This window comes from Carettochelys insculpta, chromosome 2, assembly GCF_033958435.1.
Source record: "Carettochelys insculpta isolate YL-2023 chromosome 2, ASM3395843v1, whole genome shotgun sequence".
Lineage (NCBI taxonomy): Eukaryota > Metazoa > Chordata > Testudines > Carettochelyidae > Carettochelys > Carettochelys insculpta.
Genome location: NC_134138.1, coordinates 53,832,037 through 53,853,359, shown reverse-complemented (window position 1 = coordinate 53,853,359; position 21,323 = coordinate 53,832,037). Strand labels below are relative to the sequence as shown.

Here is a 21,323-nt window from a genome sequence, read left to right as displayed (position 1 = left end):
CCATGCTTGCTGTGTATGTGGATTCATAACTTAATAGGACAAATATCACTGTACTGTGATAAATGGAATTAGGAGCCATTTTTGAAAAAGGTGATTCCTCCTGCAGAGTGGATTATTACAAATCATTGATTTTTAAGCACAATTTGTAAATCAGTATGCTGGAAATCTTGATTTAAATAAGGGATCTTAAGCATATTTTGCATTTGTATTTCTTAGTTATTTTCCTGAAGGAAGGTTGATACCTAATAGACTTTACATTCAATTGAGTGCTACTCTTTGCTAACTAGGAGGATATGCTGTGTTTATACATAAGCTATATAACTGTTTAAATAAATCTCTTACATTGATTCAAATTCTCAATTTTAACATTTTTTCACTGTTAGAAAGTAGTGGATGACATTTCTTGTTAAATGATAGTTTTAATTTAATTTGAATTTCTATTAAAATAGAGCTTTGATAGAAACAAAAACCATTATATTTTTGACATACATAACATTAGTTTAAAACAGATGGATACATAAGGAAGTTTTACAAATGCTTACCAAAACATGTTTTGCGTTTTAAAACTGATTCATTAAACAAAAAAGCACCTGTGGTTAGTGGGATGAACTGATTATTTTAGGTCACTGTGTCCTTTGGGCTTTTAGAGTTTGTATGTCTCATCCTCTCATATTTGTTTTTTATTCATACATTCAATGAGCTGAGCAAACCCAGTTTTTCTAGTTTTTCAACTCCTTGTTGGCTTTTTAGCTTTGAATCATTTACTTATTAAACTTAACTAGTTGAATAAAGGGGAATAAAGAAAGTTTGCTCTCTGCACCAGCAGCAGAGCTTACTGTTGTCAAATGCTGATGTAGCACTTCAATGTATTCTGGTTCCAGGTGCTTAACCAGTGACTTCCACCAGTTCAGAGGTGTGACTTTCATTAAAACATGCTGTGAAAGAGGTGCAAAATTATTTTTGTGTGTCTAGCTTAAATTATTTTAATTGATTATAATAACTTTAGTCCCTAACAAAGATTATCTATTTCATATTAAAATTAAATTTTAAATAGGTTTATCTTTTTCAATAAAACTGTATTACATTTAAAGATTCAAAATCACTTTTTATTCATTTTTGTTTATCTACATTAGTGATTGTCACCTACATTTTTCCTTTGCATAATGCAGCGCCTCTGATGCCTGTTCCTCCTGACAGAGGAGTTAATAAGTGGCTAGATTTTTGTCTGATTTCCCTTTCCTAATTTTTTCATTATAAAGTTAAAGTGGTGAGTCACACTTTTAAATTTTACCCCAAAATGTCATTAAAATCCTAGCTAAATGAATAGTGCACCCTCCTTTCTCCCAATCTCTAGATGTCATACAAAACTTCAGATTTTATAAGAGGAAAATTAGAGTGTAAAACAAAGTTTTTCTTTACATCTTTCTTGCTTATTACAAGACATCCAAAGGGGAATGCAACACGAAGTGGAATTTCTTTATTAGTGTCAGAGAGATGCTAATCGTGGCCCCATAATGAAAATACAGTAAGGTCTCAGAATATGCAACCCTGCTCTTATGCGGCTGACCCCAATTCCTACAGTAAACTCTGGAAATGCACAATTCCAGTTGCACTTAACTCACTCCCCGCACCCGCCCTGGCTCACCCCCCTCATCTCTGCACAGCCCAGGCTCAGCCTCCCCCAACAGCTCCACTCACCACCCACGCGTAGCTCCTGTTCACCCACCCGCCTCTGGCTCTAGCTCACCACCCCTCAGGTGTGACTCCAGCTTAAGCTCCCCGGCCCCACTTCAACCTCACTGCTGGCTAACCACCCGCACATGGCTCCGGCTCACTCCTCACCCCCACGTCTGGTTCTGGCCCTGGTTCACCACCCCTCTTGTGGCTCTAGTTCACCCCCACCTCAGTTTAAACCCCCCACATGTGGCTCCAGTTCAAACTGCCCGCCCTGGTTCAAACTTCTCCCATGTGGCCCTGGTTCCATCTTCCTGCCCTAGTTTAAACCCCCCATGTGCGGTTCCAGTTCAAGTCCCACCCCCCCACACCCATGGCTCTGTTTCAACACCCCACACCTGGTTCAATCCCCGTGCTGGCTCACTACCTGCACCTGGCTCTGGTTTGGTCTCACCACCCCTCACATGCAGCTCCGTCTCACCACCCCCCGTGGCCCGGCTCACCATTGTTGCAGGGCTCCGGCTCCCCACTCTTGCGCACAGCTCTGGCTCAACCCCACCCCTCACCCCCTAGTCCTAAACCACCCCAGGCTTAGCTCCCTCTTCCCCACCTGCCTCCCACGGCCCCAATCCACCTCCAGGCTTAACTCTCCCCAGCTGCCCCCCAGGACTTACCTTTCTGCTGCTTCCTCAGCTGCAGAACATGTGTTCCTCCAGGAAAAAAGCCAGATGTCCACTTACACGAAATTCAGGTTATGTGAGGGAGTGCAGAATGGAACCCTTGTGTACTCTGAGACCTTACTGTAAGTGTTCTGCTTCGCACTTGGACAAGAGATTCACCCTTACTTATGTATTGAATATACAGAGTTTACACCTCTCCATCTCCCCTCAGCTTAGTGCTTCCTCTTTGAGCTCAGAAAATTCAAGTACAGGTTGAATCTCTGTAATCCGGCACCCTTGGGATCTGATTGGTGCCAGAAGAGAGAATTTGCCAGCCCATGGGGGTTGAGGGGTGTAAATATTGTCTAACAGTGTTTCTAACACTTCCTTCGTGTACTTATGGAAGCATAGAACACTGGAACTGGAAGGGACCTTGACAGGTCAAGTCCAGTCCCCTACCTTTATGGCAGGACCAAGTACCATCTAGACCATCCCTGATAGATGTCTGTCTAACATGTTCGTAAATATCACAAGTGATGGAGATTCCACAACCTCCATAGGTAATTTATTCCAACGTTTAACGACCCTGATAGTTAGGAAGCTTTTCGTAATGTCCGGCATAGCCCTCCCTTGCTGCAGTTTAAGCCCATTGCTTCTTGTCCTTTCCTCAGAGACTTAAGAACAATTTTTTCTCCCTCCTCCTTGTAACGCTCTTTTAAGTACTTGTAAACTCCTATCAAAGTCCGCTCCTACTTGCCCCTTAGAAGACTTGTAGGGGCAAATTACAGCTAAATAACAGTACTTAACACAGAGGACAAGGACTAATGGCTGGAAACAAATTTTAGGGGACCACAGTAAACTTGGCCACCCCCATGGTAAGTAATCATCGAGCTAATTAAAATCATGCTGGATTGTGGATGTTGCTGGATGAGTGTTCTGGATTAGAGAGGTTCAAGCTGTTTAAAAAATGGTTCTTTAGGTAATTTAACATTTTGGATTTTTTTGGTCCAAATTATCACAACAATAGTGCAATCTTCAGACTTTCCTCATAGAAAAGCTAAATTTTCTCAAAGGCTGATGAGACATGTCTTCAGACTGCTAGAATACCTTATGGTAGCCTTCTGTTTGAATTTCTAGTTATTGTTTTTGTGTGACATTTTCATATTAAAAAAGGAAATTCTAAGACAAAAGAACGACGGCAACGTGTAAGATGTACTTAAGACTCAAACAACCTTAACTCTGCCCTGTAAGAGGGGAGGGGAACCAATGAAACCTGTTTTTAAAGATGACCCGAATCTGAAACCACAACCTCTAAAATCCATACGACATAATAGTGCGATTATTGTATGAGCTTACTACAGTGCATCAATAATATATATTTTTCATATCCTCATGTGTTTGGATTTCTTTTAAGTGTAAATCAAAATTTTCTTGATTTTGCAATGTTTAGTTTTTGTGTAACAGTATTCCTGTAGTGGTTTTAACTTCTAATTTACTGATACTATGTTAAGAAGTTGGGTGCATGTCATTTGTATTGGGATAGTGGAATACACCTCTTACAAAGAGTCCGGTATTTTTTCATGTAACATCTGTATATCCCATTAGTGGTGGCAATTTCTGAACACACACTTTTGCTAAATATTTTTATCATGTGCCTGACAGTCATATTGAGTTCAATACATATATGTTTAATTGGAATTATTTTTTAGACTGATAAATGGGTCAAAATATAGGGCATGTTTTTTTTTCTTTATAACTAGTAATACTCTTACTACTCAATCATAATAGGAGTGGGGATCTGTAGGTTAGTGACAAAAGTTAGTGTCTACATCTTTTTTTATTGATATTTTTTATTTAGAACCTACTTGCATTCACATTTTTCCTCCTTCCTACTCGTCTTTTGAATTAGTGATTTGGGAGGGAGTCAAGAATTGAGTACAGATTTTGTGTATCAGATACTTTAGCTCCTTGTATTCTGTAAAACATGTATTTGGATATACAATCCAGGATTTGGTTCTAGGTTCTTTAAACGTTCTAGATTTGTGAAACTGACACAAGAGTCTAAAAATGCTCAGTGGGGAACAGTAAGCTTGGAGAAACAGAACAGAATAAAAAGAGAGAACAGAGTAAAATAATTAAAAAAAACTTATTTAAATCAAATTGTAATCAAGTCAACAAGCTAGTTCTTAAAAATACAAATTTTTAAATGAAAAATATCATTTGTGTAACCTGAAGAAAAAGGTTATGTAGAAATTTATATAGATATAGCTTGTATTTCTTCACAGGAGAGAAAACAAGTGTGTGCACGTGCGTGTGGACTTTTTATATATGTAATATGAAAGTTGTACAAACTTATACAATATATTTTAGTATGCTTTTTTGTGAAGGAAACTGCTTAATGCTGAATTAACTTTTTTCCTCTTGTAGTGGAGGGGGTGAAAGAACAATTGAAACTCTCCTTAGAAAACAAGAGTGGCATGGTACAAACAGGTGAACTGACAGTTGTGCTTGATGGTTTGGTTGTTGAACAAGAATCTCTTACAAACCTAAGTTCACCAGCAGCCAGTAAGTTAAATTAGTAAAATATAAATCATATATTTTTGTTAACATTTTAAAAGGAAAAAAAATCTATTTAATATATTTCTGATTGTTCAGTAGAACTCCAGCAAAATGGTGATGCTATACATGAAAACAGAGAAATTTTGGCAAGAACATCATCCAGGTTGGAACTTTTTTCAATATTTTAAGTATTATGTCCATTGTTTCATTTTAAATATTATTTTGAATTTTGCTTTGAGGATTGAGATTTCATCTTCATGGCTTAACTCAGGCTACACTCCCGTAAACTCTGTTCAGTGTGTTGCTTGAGGAAGGAAAGACTCTGAGACCAAAGGCTCAGTGCTGTAACTTTCACTGGATCGTAGATCTGGAAAAAAGTGAGGTCGTCACCTCCTGTCCCCCGCACTTATGGCAGGACCAAGAACCATCTAGACTTCTAAAAATGTCCAATAATAGAGACTCCACAACCTATTAAAGCAAGTTATTACATTGGTTAATCACTCTGATGACCATTAGGAAAATTTTCCTAGTGTCCTAAACCTCCTTTGCAATTTAAACCCATTGTTTCTTGTCCTATAATCAGAGGTTAAGGAGAGTGATAATTTTTCTCTTGCCTCCTTGTAACAACCTTTTAAGTACATTAAAGCTGTTACTGTCTCTCCTCTGTCTTCTCTTTTCATGATTAAACTAGCACAGTTCTTTCAGTCTTCCCTCATAGGTCATGTTTTCTAGATCTTTAATCATTTTTGTTGCTCTTCTCAGGTCCTTCAGTTTGTCCAGATCTTTTCTGAAATGTGTTCCCCAAAACTGCACACAGTACTCCATTTGAGACATAATCAGTGTAGAGTAGAGCAGGAGAATTACTTCTAGTGTCCTTGCTTGCAACCCTCCTGTTAATACATCCTAGAACTGTGGGGTTTTTTTGCAAAGCTGTTAACTCATATATTTAGCTTGTGGTCCACTAGGACCACTAGATCTGTTTCTGCAGTACTCCTTCCCTAGGTAATCATTTCCTATTTTGTCTGTGTTCCTTCCGAACTGGAGTAGTTTGCATTTGTCCTTTTTTGAATTTCATCCTGTTTACCTGAGACCATAATTCCAGTTTGTCCAGATCATTTAGAATTATAGTTCTGTCCTCCAAAGCACTTGCAGTCCTTCCCAGCTTGGTGTCATCTGCAGTCTTTATAAGTGTACTCTGTATGCCATTGTCTAAATCATGAATGAAGTTATTTAATAGAAACAGTCCTAGACCAAATCCCTGCAGAACCCCAATTTCCAGCATGACTCTGAACCATTGATAACTACTTTCTGGGAATGGTTATCCAACCAGGTGTACACCCATCTTACAGTAGCTCCATCTATCTTGCATTTCTCCATTTTTGTTCATGAGAGAGTCATTCAAGTCCGTATGAAATGCCTTACTAAAGTCTAGAGAAAGCACTTCTACCTCTTCCTTCTTATTAACAGGGCTCCTTATGCTGTCAAAGACAGCTATCGGATTGGTTTAACATGATTTGTCCTTCAGAAAGCCATGCATGTTGTTAACTTGTGACCTTATCCTCTAGATGTTTGCAAATCGATTCCTTAATTATTTGCTCCATTATCTTTCCTGCTACAGCAGTTAAGCTGACTTGTCTGTAGTTTCCTTTGTTGTACTGTTTTTCCCTTTTAATAGACGGGCAGTATATTTGCTCTTTTCCAGTGTTCTGGAGTCTCTCCTTATTTGCACATGAATAACTTTATTTATGCAGGCATTTCCACTGAGTTCACGTGGATCACTTAAGTTAGGTGAATATGTGTTCGGGTTATATCTCTGCTTTTGTGCTCATGGGGTAACTTACACCTTGTTCTCCAAGTAAGTGGTCAAGCTTTTGATTTAGTTTACCCATCTAACCAAATATAGAATCCACCTTGCCTTGAAATCTGTGAAGTGCTGCACTGGAGCTCATGGAACTAGGAACAGTGAATCTGGTATTGAGTGCTGACTGAGCTGCTTGCTTTCTCCTGCTGCTAAGAGCCAGGCACAGTGTATCCCTATTACCTTCATCCTATAAAATGTTGCAAGAATGGAGCAAAGAAAGGAGCCTGCGTCCCCCATACTATCTTCCTTCCTCCCCACCAAGCAACTAGCATTTTCCTGTTCTCTAGGACTCTCTCATTGGCTTGATTTCTGCTTCATGTAGCATACATGATGTGACCTCTGTGACTGCCATTTGTCCCTTGACCAAAAGAGGCTAAAACAATATTTATGTGTAGGGAAGAGTGAACAGTATCTAAATATTTAGTGTTTTCCTGGAGGGGGACTTAAGTAATAATTTTCCTCTCACCGAGGAAATGTGACTGATAAAACCAGCTGTTCAGCACACTTAAAGGAGGAAAGAGGCTTATCTGATGTGATGGGGTTCTCTCGAGAGAAACAGCTGAAACCATTTTTGGGAACTGTAGCAGACAGACTAACTTTCTGAACTCAGGTGTAATGCTGTATGGGGGAAATAAATGGAAATGGAACTTAAAAATCCAGTTGATAAGTATCTGAGTTAAAATTACAAAAATAAGCACCCTGTTATTTCTATAATTGGTTTAGCTTTGCTTATGTCAAGTGTAATTCACACTCACTGACGGAAAAACATTAAAACCTTGCCTCTGAGTTTATTTTGGTGTATTTTGTATCAGATCATTCAGGGTGCTTCAGTGTAGGTTCAGCAACGAAGGGTCCTGTGGCACCTTATAGACTAACAGAAAAGTTTTGAGCATGAGCTTTCGTGAGCACAGACTCACTTCATCAGATGCTGGTCAGTGTAGGTTTTTATTTTTTTTATAGATGATTTTAACACACTGCTTGTAATAATCAAAGTCCTCTTTTTTTTGCCAAGATCTACCTGTGACATGTCCAGTGGAATAGACAATCAAGCTCCCTCAAACTCTGGAATACAGAATTCATTCTGTGTGCATGTTAATGGAGACAGGACTTTATCTCCTTCTCATGTTGCAGCCAGACCCAAAATTACACCAGTACCAAAACCACTTACAGCTGAGCCTGCCAACAACACTGGTAAGAATAAACATGGTACGAAACATTGTTCAAATAAGGCTTTTCTATATCATTAAAAGCATGTAGTCCAACTTCTGATTGTTTATCCGCCTTTTTCTACATGAGATAAAACCTCTATTCCTATTTTTATTTCCATTATAAATATAAACTGTAAAAGGTCTCCACTTCTTTCATTCATTCCTCACCACATCAGTTTGAAGCACTCTTTTGTTTTTCTCAAGAGACATCTTGTCATTAAGTAAGGCCTTTGTCTGGGCCAGACCATTGTTTTAGTGGTAAGAGTGCCTTCCTTTACTGACACGTTTAAAAGATGCTTTTCTAGTGGTGGTGAGTGTAAGTGAGTTACATGATTTGCAAAGAAATGGAAGTATTTTCCCTTCAAAAATACATTCCAAAAATATCTGCAAAAGCATTATAACTAATTTATGAGGACTTCAAATTTTTCTAGTAGCAGTGTACACTTGTGTTACTGTAGTTCATCTTTTCTGTTGCCATTTATGTAAGCTTTTTTTCCACTAGCATACAAATCAGGTAACACGTGCACTGGGGTGTTCTAGAATTTAGACCAGGATTGTCAAAAGTTTACTTCTAAAGAGACACGCGTGTTTAAATCTGATTTCCACTGGAAATTTTGTTCTATTGTTGCAAGTAACATTTAAGATTAATGTTTCGGAAACAAGAAGGGTTTTTTTTCCATTTTATTTACTTTTTTGCATTTGAATGAATTTTACATGCATTCAGTTTTGCCATTTTGTCAATGCTGTATGTCCTCAGGTCCAGTGAAAGTGTGTCTGAGTAATAGGAACAAGTGAAGATGAACAGCAGGGGTAGTGTTCTCTGGCTTTCCCAAAAGACTTTTCTAAACACAAACAGGGGAACAAAATAATCTTCAGTTGTTTAAAAACAAACAAGCAAAAAATTCAGGGCTTACTTTTTAAGTGAAATACTACTTAAAGCAGAGGTGGGCAAGATACAACCCACCAAACTACCAGATCTGGGCTGCCTCTGGCACAAAGCTTTCTTCACATGTCTCTCTGCTCTGGATGCTGAGGGGGTGGAGGGTTGTTGCGTGGGAGTTGTATCTCATCTGACATTTCCTTTCCTGATTCTTTCCATCTCAATGTAGCATTATAAAAAAAGCCTTGTGTTAGGGACAGTTCGTTATGCGGCCCTTAGAGCAGCCTAAAAGGGAGATCAGCTTCCCTTGTCACAGTTGTCTGCCCCCCTGCCCCACTCCCCATGTCTCCCATTGTGCTGAGGAAAAAATATGCTATGCCTCATCTCTACCTTTGTAGGATATGAACCCCAGCACTGCAGTGTAGGTGTACTGTAAGTTATATTGGCAGGATTGAAGCCTTCTTCTCACTCGTGCTCAAGGAGTGGAGTGTAATTATTCTGCGGAGCCAGTTGTTCCCTGCATGCTGTAAATTGTGTGTCAGTATACGATCATAAAGGTGTTCCAAAAGCAACCAGTGTCCCTCATTTCTATGCCTATGCCTTATATATGGGCCAGTTGTGACACCCTGTACACAATTTTATTTGTGTTTCCTTGTGCATGTGCACTGCTGGTAAGTTCTTTGTTACATGATGTAATAACTTCCCACTTTCCTGGCCTGTATTCCTAGCTACCTTTCTTGGGATGATGGACTGGCATAAGTTAGATAACAGAAGTAGAGGGCAAATTCTGACGGTTTTTAAGAGCAAACAGATACCCAAAATTAAAATGAATTTTGGTTTTTTCAAGAGGTCCTGTCACCTGACTTAAGATCCTACTTTGGTCCAGTTCTGCAAACGTAGATGTGAATGAGGTTTTCGGCATAAGCTTTCATAGTACCCGAACATCAAATTTCCTGTAAATAAATTTGCATAAATTTAACCTAAGTAGAAACATGTTAATAGAATTTTAAAAAGCATGTGCGCATGCACACAAGAAACATGAATGTAAAAGCAAATCATTCTCATGCAGTGTTTGTGATCCAAACATTGCAGAATCATGGTAGATGGTAATGTGAACTTGACTAGAAGTGTTTATGAGCAAAAGTAAAATTATTGGGTCTGTTCTTATTGTTGCAGAAAACTTACACAGGGAACAAATGGGGAAGTGTAAAATTTAGTTATATTAATAATCTCGTTTAGTAGCCCAGTTAAATATTTTTAAAATATACATAAATAATATAAATGTGTGTAGATTACCCTGTCAAAATTTGGCTGCCTGAGAAGATTCGTTAACCTCATGTGCCTGTTCCACAATGACAAGACAGGCTTTGTTCTTTCGAATGGTGAGTCTTCAGATCCATTTGAGGTATCCAGTGGCATGAAGCAAGGGTGCGTGCTGGCCCCAGTGGTGTTCAGTCTTTCTTTTTCACGTGTGTCCTCAGCCACACAGTTAGGGACCTGGACCATGGAGTCTACATATAGTGCAGGCTTGATAAGTCACTTTTTGACCTTTGTCATTTGAATGCTAAAATCAAGATGCTTGAGAGGCTCATCCTTGAAGCCCTTTTTGCTGATGACTGTGCACTTATGGCGCACAAGGAGTCTGATCTCCAGCTTATTGTCAACAAGCTTGCTGAAGCCACCCACCTCTTTGGTTTGACCATCAGCCTAGGAAAGACCATTGTACTGTTTCAGCCTTCTCCAGGATCTGCTGCTCTCCCCACTTCAATCTCTACTGAAGGAACAGAGTTAAAAACAGTAGATGAGTTCAAGTACCTCAGCAGTGTGATAGCTAATGATGGCTTCCTTGGTAAAGATATCAATGCCAGGATCTGCCAGACCAACCAAGCACCAGGACGTCTGAGAGTATGAGTGTTGAATTAGCACAATATCCGACAGTCCACTAAACAAAGTGTACAGGGCTGTAGTCCTGACCAGTCTCCTGCGTGGATGCAAAACCTGGACCTTGTACAGGAAACATGTGAAATTGCTGGAGTGCTTCCACACATGCAGGCTGAGGTAAATACTGCACATTCAATGGCAGGACAGCGTTGCGAACCTGGAAGTCCTTGACAGAGTAGGAACCACAAGCATTGAAGCCATGATTCTGAAAGCCCGGCTTCGCTGGACAGGGCACGTCATACAAATGGAGGAATCAAGAATCCCCGAGCAACTCCTCTATGGTGAACTCTCCCAGGGCAAAAGGAATCAAGGTAGGCCTCCTAAGAGGTATAAAGACTGTGTGAAGGCCAACATTGCTCATTCTGGATTAAAGCCAAAGCAGCTAGAGCAGCATGCAGAAGACGGAACAGGCTGGTATGTACTTGTACAACACACACATAACAACTTCAAAGAGCAGTGACACATGCTCTTGATTGATTCTTGTGAGAGGAGGAAAGCAAAAGCAGCAGCTGCAATGACAGAGCCAGGACAGTTCCCTTGACCCTACTGTGAACACCCATGCCGTTCAAGGCTTGGACTCCTCAGCCACGTGAGAGTCCACGACTGATGACCCTGGGCAAGCTCAAGATGTCATCACTGGACACAACTGACTACCAAGAAGATGCATGAATTTTAATGGAGTAGTGTTCATTAAACCTAGAATTGAGTCTTTATAGTCTACATTTTGAACTAGTCACTGCACATACACAGACACAAACACTTCCTACTCAAAAGAGCTTACAAATTGAAGAGGTTAAATCAGAATTCCAGTTGATGTGGTACGTTACTTTATCATGATGATAATCCAAAAATGGTACAGTATTTTGATGTTTCATTTTATTATGTATCAATACGTACTTATGGTATCACTGGATTACTTTTTTGAACGACTTTCAGTCTGTAATAAAAGGTAACAAGATGAATAAAAATATGCCAAAGAAAATGTTTGTGTTGATTTATGAAGTCCAACATTTGTAATTTTCATTGAGGTCTCTGGCTCAGCAAAATCAGTGTGTCCTCATACATGAGCTTCAAATTTTTTTTTTTTTTATTTTCTGGTTAAAAAATACTTACCGAAATATGGCAGTGTAGCAGAATACCATTCCATCTTTAAGTGTAACAGAAGGGAACAAAATTATAATAGTCTTAATATAAATTAGTATTTTGTAACTATTAACTATATAAATCCCAGTTTCAGTTGATCACAGTCAGATTTCATTACGGTTTTGGGTGGAGGCAGGCAAGGTTAACTTGATATGAGTTAGGTAGATATATGTGCAGCTCTTAATACTGTGTTTTGAAACCATCACAGAAAATCAGCAGTTGTTTTTATAGTTTCATTCTCAGCCAAATATTTAACGAATTTTACTGGACTGAAAGGATTCCCAGCAAATTTTTAAGCCTGCTATAATTAGTTTCCAGTTTCTCACCTGTGGCAAATACAGTTTTGAGAGAGGTTTTTCTGCTAATTTGTTTCCATCCAACTGCATTACATTATTCCTTTTGGCAAAGTTTTCCTTTTGTAAATGACAGGAGGTGGCTCTTTTGAGTGCTTACTCATGTCCATTCCACTGTAGGTATGCATGCTTGCCATGAGCCTTCATTGCTCCCTGCCCTGGCACCACTGTAGCACAGTGTAAGGGGCGCTGTACCTGTGGCTCCCCCCACCCCCGTCCACTTTGTTTTTGCTGCCAGCAAAGGTGTGTCTGAACAACTCTGCTACAGCCTCATTTATGGCTTCTTTCCGTTGTTAATTTTCTGTAATTAGCTCACCCACAGTGTTGGTAGTTCAGTTGTTACCCTTAGGGATTTTGCCATGACTGGGGCATGCCCCCTTCTTCAAGGTTTAAACCTTGTAAATCCTTTAAACTTTCAATTCCAGTCAGTGACCTGCATAGGAGCTGCCTGCACTGTCTTGATGAAGGTAACGTCAGTGGCAGGTGTAAAATCTGTAAGTCCTTCAAACCAAGGATTAAGAAGGAGCGGGACATTCAACTTAGAGCTGGCTCCATAAGCAGTGTTCCAATTTCAGCATCAGCTTGCGGTTTTGTGTCACCTCCAGGCATCAAAATGTCAGTGTGTGGCACGGTTGACTAGTGGGCGCTGCTTCCCTCCCTGGCACTGGTGAAGAAGCCGAGGAGAATGGAAAAGGAACATTCACCCTGGTTCTATAAGAAAGAAAACAAGGCAGCAGAGGAGTGCAGGCCTGGGTTGGGCAGCACACAATCTCCATCAAGCTCAAGGGTCCCATTTCTGGCTGAGCGGAATATCCCAGATCAATCCATTTTACTCTCTCTGAATACTAGCACTCTGAGTCAAATTCAGGTTCCCATCATGTTAGAGGTCTTGCACGCTGCACAGGAAATATTGCCATTGCGGATATTGGCACCTCAGGTCTCTGTGACTCTGTGCTCTAGGAGAAAACCTGCACTAGTTATGGCAGCATTCCTTCAGCATTATCGAGTGGACTCCGGATAGGGAAGGGTCCATGTGTGTCTCACTGTCCTTTGAGCACAGGGACATTGCTAAAGACAGTCAGGCTCCACTACCTCTTAGGCTGTTGGGCTGGATTTCAAAACAAAGGGGTTCTTGGCATAGCTCACCAGTATGGGACTATTGCCTCTGAGGCAGGAGCTCCATGCGTCTCTGGAGAGTATTGATACCAAGGATCTGTCATACCCTTGTACCATCAAGAGGCCTCCCTGTAAAAGTGAAAGGTGCCCCTCCAACAGGCCGGCTCTTAGATTTTGGCACCACACATGCTCTGATCCCGTCTCCAGGTCATGTTCCTGGTACAGCTCCACACGTGCACGGTATTGATCTGACAGTAAGCTGTTGCATGCAGCAGGTCTAGTGAAGCCAAACCTGGAGGGAATCTGGGCGCTCAGTACTGAACTTACAGTCCTGAGATCAGAACTGCTCTCTGTGCATCTACTGCTTTATGGCTGTTGAGTTGGAGATAAGGGCACCGGTCCTTCTTGGACTAGAGGCTCCCTGTAAGTTCAAGAACTGTCCCCTCCAATGGGTCCCTTGGCACCACTAGCACTTCAGTTGGTTTCTTGGCCTCAGTAGACATCCTTCAGTCTGCATAGACTATGGATCGCGCCCTTTAAAGTTTCAATTGAGGACTTCATTTACAGCATCTATTGTGACTATAAAGACCCACACCAGAGTGACAGTCCTTGCTGCATTTCTTGCAGATGTAGTGGGTGTTGGGCAAGTCCTTATTGTGCTTTCTGTGCGCTCGCTTCTCCTCTGCTAGCTGTCTGATCTTCAACTCGCCCTTCTGAAGGCCCTTGTGTAACCCCTGCCTCCATCTGCTGCGGTCGTCTGCTAGATCTTCCCAGTTGTCCAGCTCGATGTCTACCTCTCTGAGGTCTCTCTTGCAGACATCTTTGTAACGCAACTGGGGGCGTCCGGGAGGTCTTTTGCCAGAGGCTAGCTCACCATACAGGATGTCTTTTGGAATCCTTCCATCGTTCATCCTGTGGACGTGGCCAAGCCAGCGGAGTCGACGCTGCCTGAGGGTGTGCATGGTTGGGATTCCAGCTTGCTCAAGGACGGCAGTGTTGGTCACTCTGTCCTTCCATGAAATTCCAAGGATGCGCCTGAGGCAGCGCAAGTGGAAGACGTTCAGCCTCTTTTCCTGGCGGGCATACAGGGTCCAAGTCTCGCTGCCATAAAGGAGGATGCTGAGGATGCAGGCTCTGTAGACTTGCATTTTGGTGTGAGTGTACAGCTTGTTGTTATTCCACACTCTCTTGCTGAGTCTGGACAGAGTTGTGGCAGCTTTTCCGATCCTCCTATTTAGCTCAGTGTCCAACGACAGGGTGTCGGTGATGGTGGACCCGAGGTAAACGAACTCGTGGACAACCTCTAACGTATAGTTGTCAATGCTGATTGATGGGGATTCAGCAACATCCTGACCGAGTACGTTCGTCTTCTTTAGGCTGATGGTAAGCCCAAAGTCCTTGCACGCTTTGGAGAACCGATCCAGCAGTTTTTGAAGCTGGTCTTCTGTGTGAGACACTACAGCAGCATCGTCTGCGAACAGCATGTCTCTGATGAGGACTTCCCGCACCTTAGACTTCGCTTTCAGCCTTGCAAGGTTAAACAGTTTCCCATCAGATCCTGTGTGCAGCAAGATGCCCTCTGTTGAAGATCCAAAGGCATACTTCAGGAGGAGTGCGAAGAAGATCCCAAACAATGTTGGAGCAAGCACGCATCCTTGTTTGACACCGCTCCTGATTCTGAAAGCATCCGATAATGCGCCGTCATATTGGATGGTTCCTCTCATGTTTTCGTGGAACCACTGGATCATCTTGAGTAACTGTGGAGGAGAGCCTATCTTGTGGAGCAGTTTGAACAGACCATCCCTGCTGACCAAGTCAAAAGCCTTGGTCAAGTCGATGAAGGCTATGTAGAGTGGCTTTCTCTGCTTCCTGCACTTCTCCTGCAGCTGCCTTAGAGAGAAGACCATATCAACGGTAGACCTCTCTGTGCGGAATCCGCACTGCGATTCGGGGTACACCCTCTCAGCAATCTTCTGGAGTCTGCCAAGGATGACGCGAGCGAACAGTTTACCAGTGACGCTTAGGAGGGAGATTCCACGGTAGTTGTTGCAGTTGCTTCTGTCTCCTTTGTTCTTATGTGTTTGTTGGTTAAATATACATTTAATTCTAATATATTTTAGAAAGGTGTGTTGAATTTAATTAACTTGAAATGTTTTTGTTGTTTTCATTATTAAACTCTTCTTAGAGGTGGATTTTTGTGTAATTCTGCAGTGGGCAATGTGTCCCATTGGCTGCATGTGGTTCGCCAGGGTTAGGTCCTGGCAGGCTGACAGCTACTTTTATTTATCTTCAAGTCCGCAGTTAAATAAGGTCAAGACTGTATTAAGTGTTTTACTAACATCTAGGTATACCACATCTACCTCTTTCCTGTTATCCACAATACTTGTTATCCTGTGAAAGAAAGCTATTAGATTGATTTTGATATGATTTTGTTCTTGACAAATCCATGCTGACTGTTACTTCTCACCTTCATTATCTGCTCTGTTATCTTTCCTGGTACATAAGCTAAGCTGACTGGTCTGTAGTTTCCTTAGTTGTCCTTATTTCTTTATAGATGGGCACTATATTTGCTCTTTTCTCATCTTCTGGAATCTCTCCTGCCTTCCATGACTTTTCAAAGATAATAGATAATAGCTCAGATATCTCCTCAATCAGCTACTTGAGTGTTTTATGATGAATTTCATCAGGCTCTGGTGACTTGAAGGCATTTAACTTGGCTAAGTAATTTTTAACTTGTTCTTTTCCCGTTCTTTTCCTATTTTCACTGGCATTCACTGTGTTGGCGGCCTGTTGCCACCAACCCTCTTGATGAAAACGGAAGTAAAGTCATGAAGCTCCTCTGCCATGTCCATATTTGTTATTGTTTTCCCTCTTCATTGAGAAACAAATCCTATCCTGTCTTTGCTCTTCCTCTTGCTTCTAATATATTTATAGAATATTTTCTTATCCTTTGCAGCTATTTTGAACTCGTTTTTTACCTTGGGCTTTCTAATTTTGCCCCTCCATACTTGTGCTATGTATTTGTAATCTTTTGCGACTTGACCTAGTTTTCACTTTTTTGTAGGACTCCTTTTTTTATTTTTAGACCATTCAGGCTGTCCTGATGTTAAGCAGAGTTGGTCTCATAGTATATTTCCTGTCTTCCCTACACTGTGGAATAGTGTCAACTGTCTTGTTATTTTTCTTAATTTTACTGCCCACGGGATCTTATCTGCCAATCCTCTGAGTTTGCTAAAGTCTGAGTTCTTGAAATCCATTGCCATTATTTTAATGTTTTTCCTCCTATCATTTTGTATCACTTTCATCCATGCTGCCTTCCACTTTCAAATGCTCAGCTGGTTCCTCCTTATTTGTTAAAATCAAATCTAGAACAGTAGCTCTGCCCTTCCCATAGTAGCTTTTTCCACCTTCTGAAATAGTAGTCTCCAGTACATTCCAAGAACTTGCTGGATAATCATATCCTTATATGCTGTTTGCCCAAATAGATGTCTGGATAGTTGACGCACCCATCACCACCATGTCCTGTATTTTGGATGATTTTGTTCAAAATAAGCCTCGTCCATCTTTTCTTCCTGGTTAGGTGGTCTGTAATAGACCCCTACCATGACATGACCCATGTTTATTGTGTGTGTTAGCCTTACCCATAGGGTCTCACAAATCTGTTTCCTACTTCCACTTCACCTTCAGTCCAAGCGTGTGCATTTTTAATATTTAAACCAATGCCTTTTCCCTTTTTGCCTGCTTTTCCTTCCCAAGTAAGTTTTACCCTTCTATACTCTCATTCCAGTCATGTGTATTATTTCCCACCAAGTCTCTATGATTCCATCTATCATAGTTATGTTTCTTTACTGTTAGTTCAACTTTGTCTTGCTTACTCCCCATACTTTGTGCATCAGAATGCTGACAGCTGAGATACTGATTTGATTTTGCTGTCCCGTTCTGTCTTCTCTCCTTTATCCCTGCTGTTACTGCCCAAGCTCCCCCTATTTTTGACCCTTCTCCCATGTGTCTCTGATTTTGACTTACTTTTGGGCTTTGGTCAGCTGTCCCCATCGAACATAGTTTATAAAACCATCCTCACTGGGTTAGCAGTCTGTATCAATATACTCTCTTCTCCTTCCTCATCTCTGGAACTCCATCTCTGCTTAGTAGTCTGTCTTCCTGGAATGGCAGCCTGTGATCATGGAAGCCAAAGGTGTCCAGTGATACCATATTCACAGCCAGGCATTCAGCTGTAGGATGCATCTTTATTCTTCCTTTAAAATTCACTTTGTTTCATAATAAAAATTATCTTTTAAAACCAATGCCACTTGTAAGTTGCCAAAGCAAATTATACATATTTTCCTTTGGGGACTGGAAGCAACATGCCCACGCTCTGCTAGCTTATAGAGCACTTGTATCCCAAGCTGCCAGGAAACTGAAAAGTTACTGTTACTTTCAGTAGTTCTGCATATTTCCACTTGTGGGCAGTACATCAATCACTGCAGCCTAACAGAACCTTTTCCAAGCAAGGCTGTTAGCGATTCTTCTCCTCGCTTTGGTGTCTTCAAGCATTCTGACCTAAGGGCTGTGTGATTAGCATTCTGAATCCCCACTGTCTGTTTCTCCAGTGCCTGCACCAGATCAAAGTGAACTGCACTAGCTGTTCAAGCCTAGGATTGTTTTCTCCTGCACTAGTGCTTTAGATTTTTTTGGTAGCCTGTAGTATTAAGAAATTTGTGGTTATAGTTAATTTAATTTTAAGTTTGGTTCTGAGTGGTGATGGAACTTGAGGAAAAAATAAAAGCCAGGATTTAAGGGATGTACTTGTGCCCAGCCATCTTCCTGGCTGGGGCAACCATATTAAGTACTTAGACTACCTTGGTGAAGGTTGCACTCTCCTTCAGGGTGTGCTGTTTGTTGGAGTTTCACATCCAGTATGCATGTAGATGCAAAACAGACTTCATTTACTCTTGCTTTAGGAAGTTCTTGGTGCTAAGCCATCTGGTTTCAGGAGATCACTAGAGGTAAAGACTAAGGGTTTTGTTTCAGCACTGACTTCCTTGTCTTCTAAGGTTCAGGTGCCTAAAGGATCCTGGGGATGTGTATTGTTTGGTTGCAGCTGCTATTCTGGTTTCATTAGCTCCTCCTGTTCAATGCTGCTAGAGTGTTAAAGGCACTGTCTCTTCAATTGGCAGCTAAGGAATCTATGCTTACACCAAGGGAGAAGGTGGCCACTGTTTAGGAGTGCCAGTTCATGTGGGTCAGATTCAATATGGCTGTCTGATTTGGATATGGCCTCTGCTGACCTTAGTCAGCTCTACATTAGGCTTCATTTCAAGGATTATGGAATTGAGTCTCTCTCTGGATCCAGTGACACCTAACCCTATAAGACTGCCACTCTTGCCCATTCCTATTCCACGGTTGATGTGTGATCTGTAGACCATTACAGTCATGGCAGACATTAACCATTCAGCAGCTGGTATGCATTAGACCAGAGTTGAGAGATCACTGGGAGAGAGGAAGAGAGATTTGATCTGTTCAGAGTTCTAAATCCCCTTCCCTAGAAAGACAAGTAGAATGGAAGATATTCTGAGTCTTTCCCAAGTTCATCTTTGCTACCTCCTCCTAAACCTCCAACAGGACCTTCTGGCAGATCCTTGTTCGTTTTTGTGTCTCTGCATCCTCTGGTCAGAGCCATAGCAGATTCAAGGTTGGATCTACAGTTAGAAGATGATAGCAGAGGAGTTGAAAGATCTGAATTGTAAACATTTAAGTTACCTAGATTTGTTCTTCAATCTTTTGGACAGTTTGTGCTTCCTCATTTGGTTATGTTCCTGAATCCCAACTGCTAGAAGGACTGGTTGTCCAGGGGTGCATAACGCTATTAAGATCTGCTGTGAAAGTTATCTACTTTATGGCTAGAGTAAGGACATACTGACTAACAAGGTTCTGGCTACTCAAGACTCTTCGGATCCACTTCCACTGGATCTATCTGAAGTTCAGAGTCTTTCCTGACACCTTTTACGAGGAAGAGGTTAAGGATCTAATCCTTCATTTTGAACAAAGTCAGACAAATGTGGAATTCGAATCTGAGTTGTCACCTGATCGGGGTATGAGTTCTGCTTTTGTGTTATCTCCTTCTGAGGATTCATGAGGAAGGTAGGATCTATGAATGTGTAAACTGTTGAAGGATAAACCAGTCGTTGTTTGGGATAAAGAGGCTGACATGTAATCTGGACACTAGGATTTGAAGAATGATAGAACTCTTCCTCAAACAAGAACTGATAGGCTCTAGGAAAAGACATAAAAGACAGATGTCCTGGGTGTAATTAATCAAGAAATGAAAAAGAGCTAGAGTACGAAGGCTCAAACTCTTCTGTTGCTATATCTAGAAAAGACATATGATTAAGTGGCCAGAAGTATGCTTATAGCAGTGCTCAGGAAATATGTTGTCTGACCATAACTGCAGCAAGGCCCTGTGTGGATTACCTAAGCCAGTCATCTCAACACATTTTGAAATTACAAGTCCTTTTATGGTAAAAGCTGGACTGGGCAGTTCTTTCCTGCTCCCGAGCTGAAGAGAGTGCTTGTTTTGTCAAATGGGTTGGAGAATCCCAGCTGGAGAGATCTTGTATCACCTAATCCTGTGATTTAGGTCCATATGTGCATCTGAATACTCTTTACTTATTCAAGTTGCCAACGTATTACTCTCCTGTGCTAGTTGTGGGACAACCAGATAGACATTGAGAAGAATACACCAGTTCCACAGATTAACTAGCTTTGCACACAGAAGAAAATAATACATGCCTCATCTGTTTTGTAGTCCTAATACATGGAAGTTGTATTGTCTGTCACTCTCTTAATAACCTACCACTTTACATAAGGAAGAAAAGAGCTGAGAGCCAGATGAATGGCTGTTAATTCCAAACGATAATGTGGATAGTCTTTTCTTGAGATGCCTGGTGACTTGAAACTGTGCAAGAGCCCATATGAGCTCTCCATCCATTTTGTTTGATGGCTTGAATGTTAACATGATGTGTGGTGAAGGGGGATTGAAAATGATTCCTTTGAGAACATTGGTTCTGTTTATCCATCTCCTAAAAGAAACTAAAATGTTACGGGATACAACGATTCAAATTAAACTGCCAGTTTTGGCTTGTAAATGCAAGCTCCAGCCAGTGCTGCATTGCTCTCATTCTGTTATGCAAATGGAATAACAGAAGTAGTTGTTGCCGTAAGACCCATCACATCCAAAAAGAAAATAATTTTCTAGGTTTGATGAGAAATCTCTAAAATCTTAGACATGTTCTTGGCTTTTTACCAAAGCTGTTTTAAGAGTTTCACAAAAGACAGTTTCTATCTGTATTTTTCCAAAGCCATTTTAATAAAGGGGAATATATTTTATGTACATCAGATGCTAGAAGGGTATTAGCATATTGTTTGAATAAAACTAAATATTTTAGGAGGTTGTGTGGGTTATAGGCAAAAACAGCAAGTCATGTAGCATCTTGGAGACCAAGGCTGTGGCCACACTGGGCCAAAACTTCGAAAGGGCCATGCAAATGGTCATTTTGAAGATTACTAATGAGGATCTGAATTGAATATTCAGTGCCTCATTAGCATTAGGATGCTTCCGGCCGCAGCACTTAGAAAGCGCCTCTTTTGAACACTCATGGCTCGGCGCAGCTACATGGAAGTCATTTTCGAAAGGACCCTACACATTTTGAAATCTCCTTATTCCTCTCAGTGGAGCGGAATAAGGGGATTTTGAAATGTGCAGGGTCCTTTCAAAAATGACCCCCGCGTAGCCGTGCTGAGCTGCGAGCGTTCGAAAGTGGTGCTTTCGAACTGCCACAGCTGGAAGCATCCTAATGCTAATGAGGTACTGGATATTCAATTCAATGCCTTATTAGTAATCTTCGAAATGGCCCAGTGTGGCCACAGCCC

At 41.1% G+C, this 21,323-nt stretch overlaps 1 protein-coding gene across 2 annotated transcripts in view; it reads left to right on the top strand.

The window, feature by feature from the left end:
• Window positions 1-21,323, top strand: part of WWP1 (WW domain containing E3 ubiquitin protein ligase 1) — a 197,966-nt gene that overhangs the window by 87,654 nt on the left and 88,989 nt on the right. For both annotated transcript variants that reach the window (XM_074986996.1, XM_074986995.1), the window contains exons 5-7: window positions 4,761-4,898; window positions 4,989-5,055; window positions 7,766-7,944. In XM_074986996.1, coding sequence (XP_074843097.1) covers window positions 4,761-4,898; window positions 4,989-5,055; window positions 7,766-7,944 — 384 coding nt within the window. The remainder of the gene's footprint in view (window positions 1-4,760; window positions 4,899-4,988; window positions 5,056-7,765; window positions 7,945-21,323) is intronic.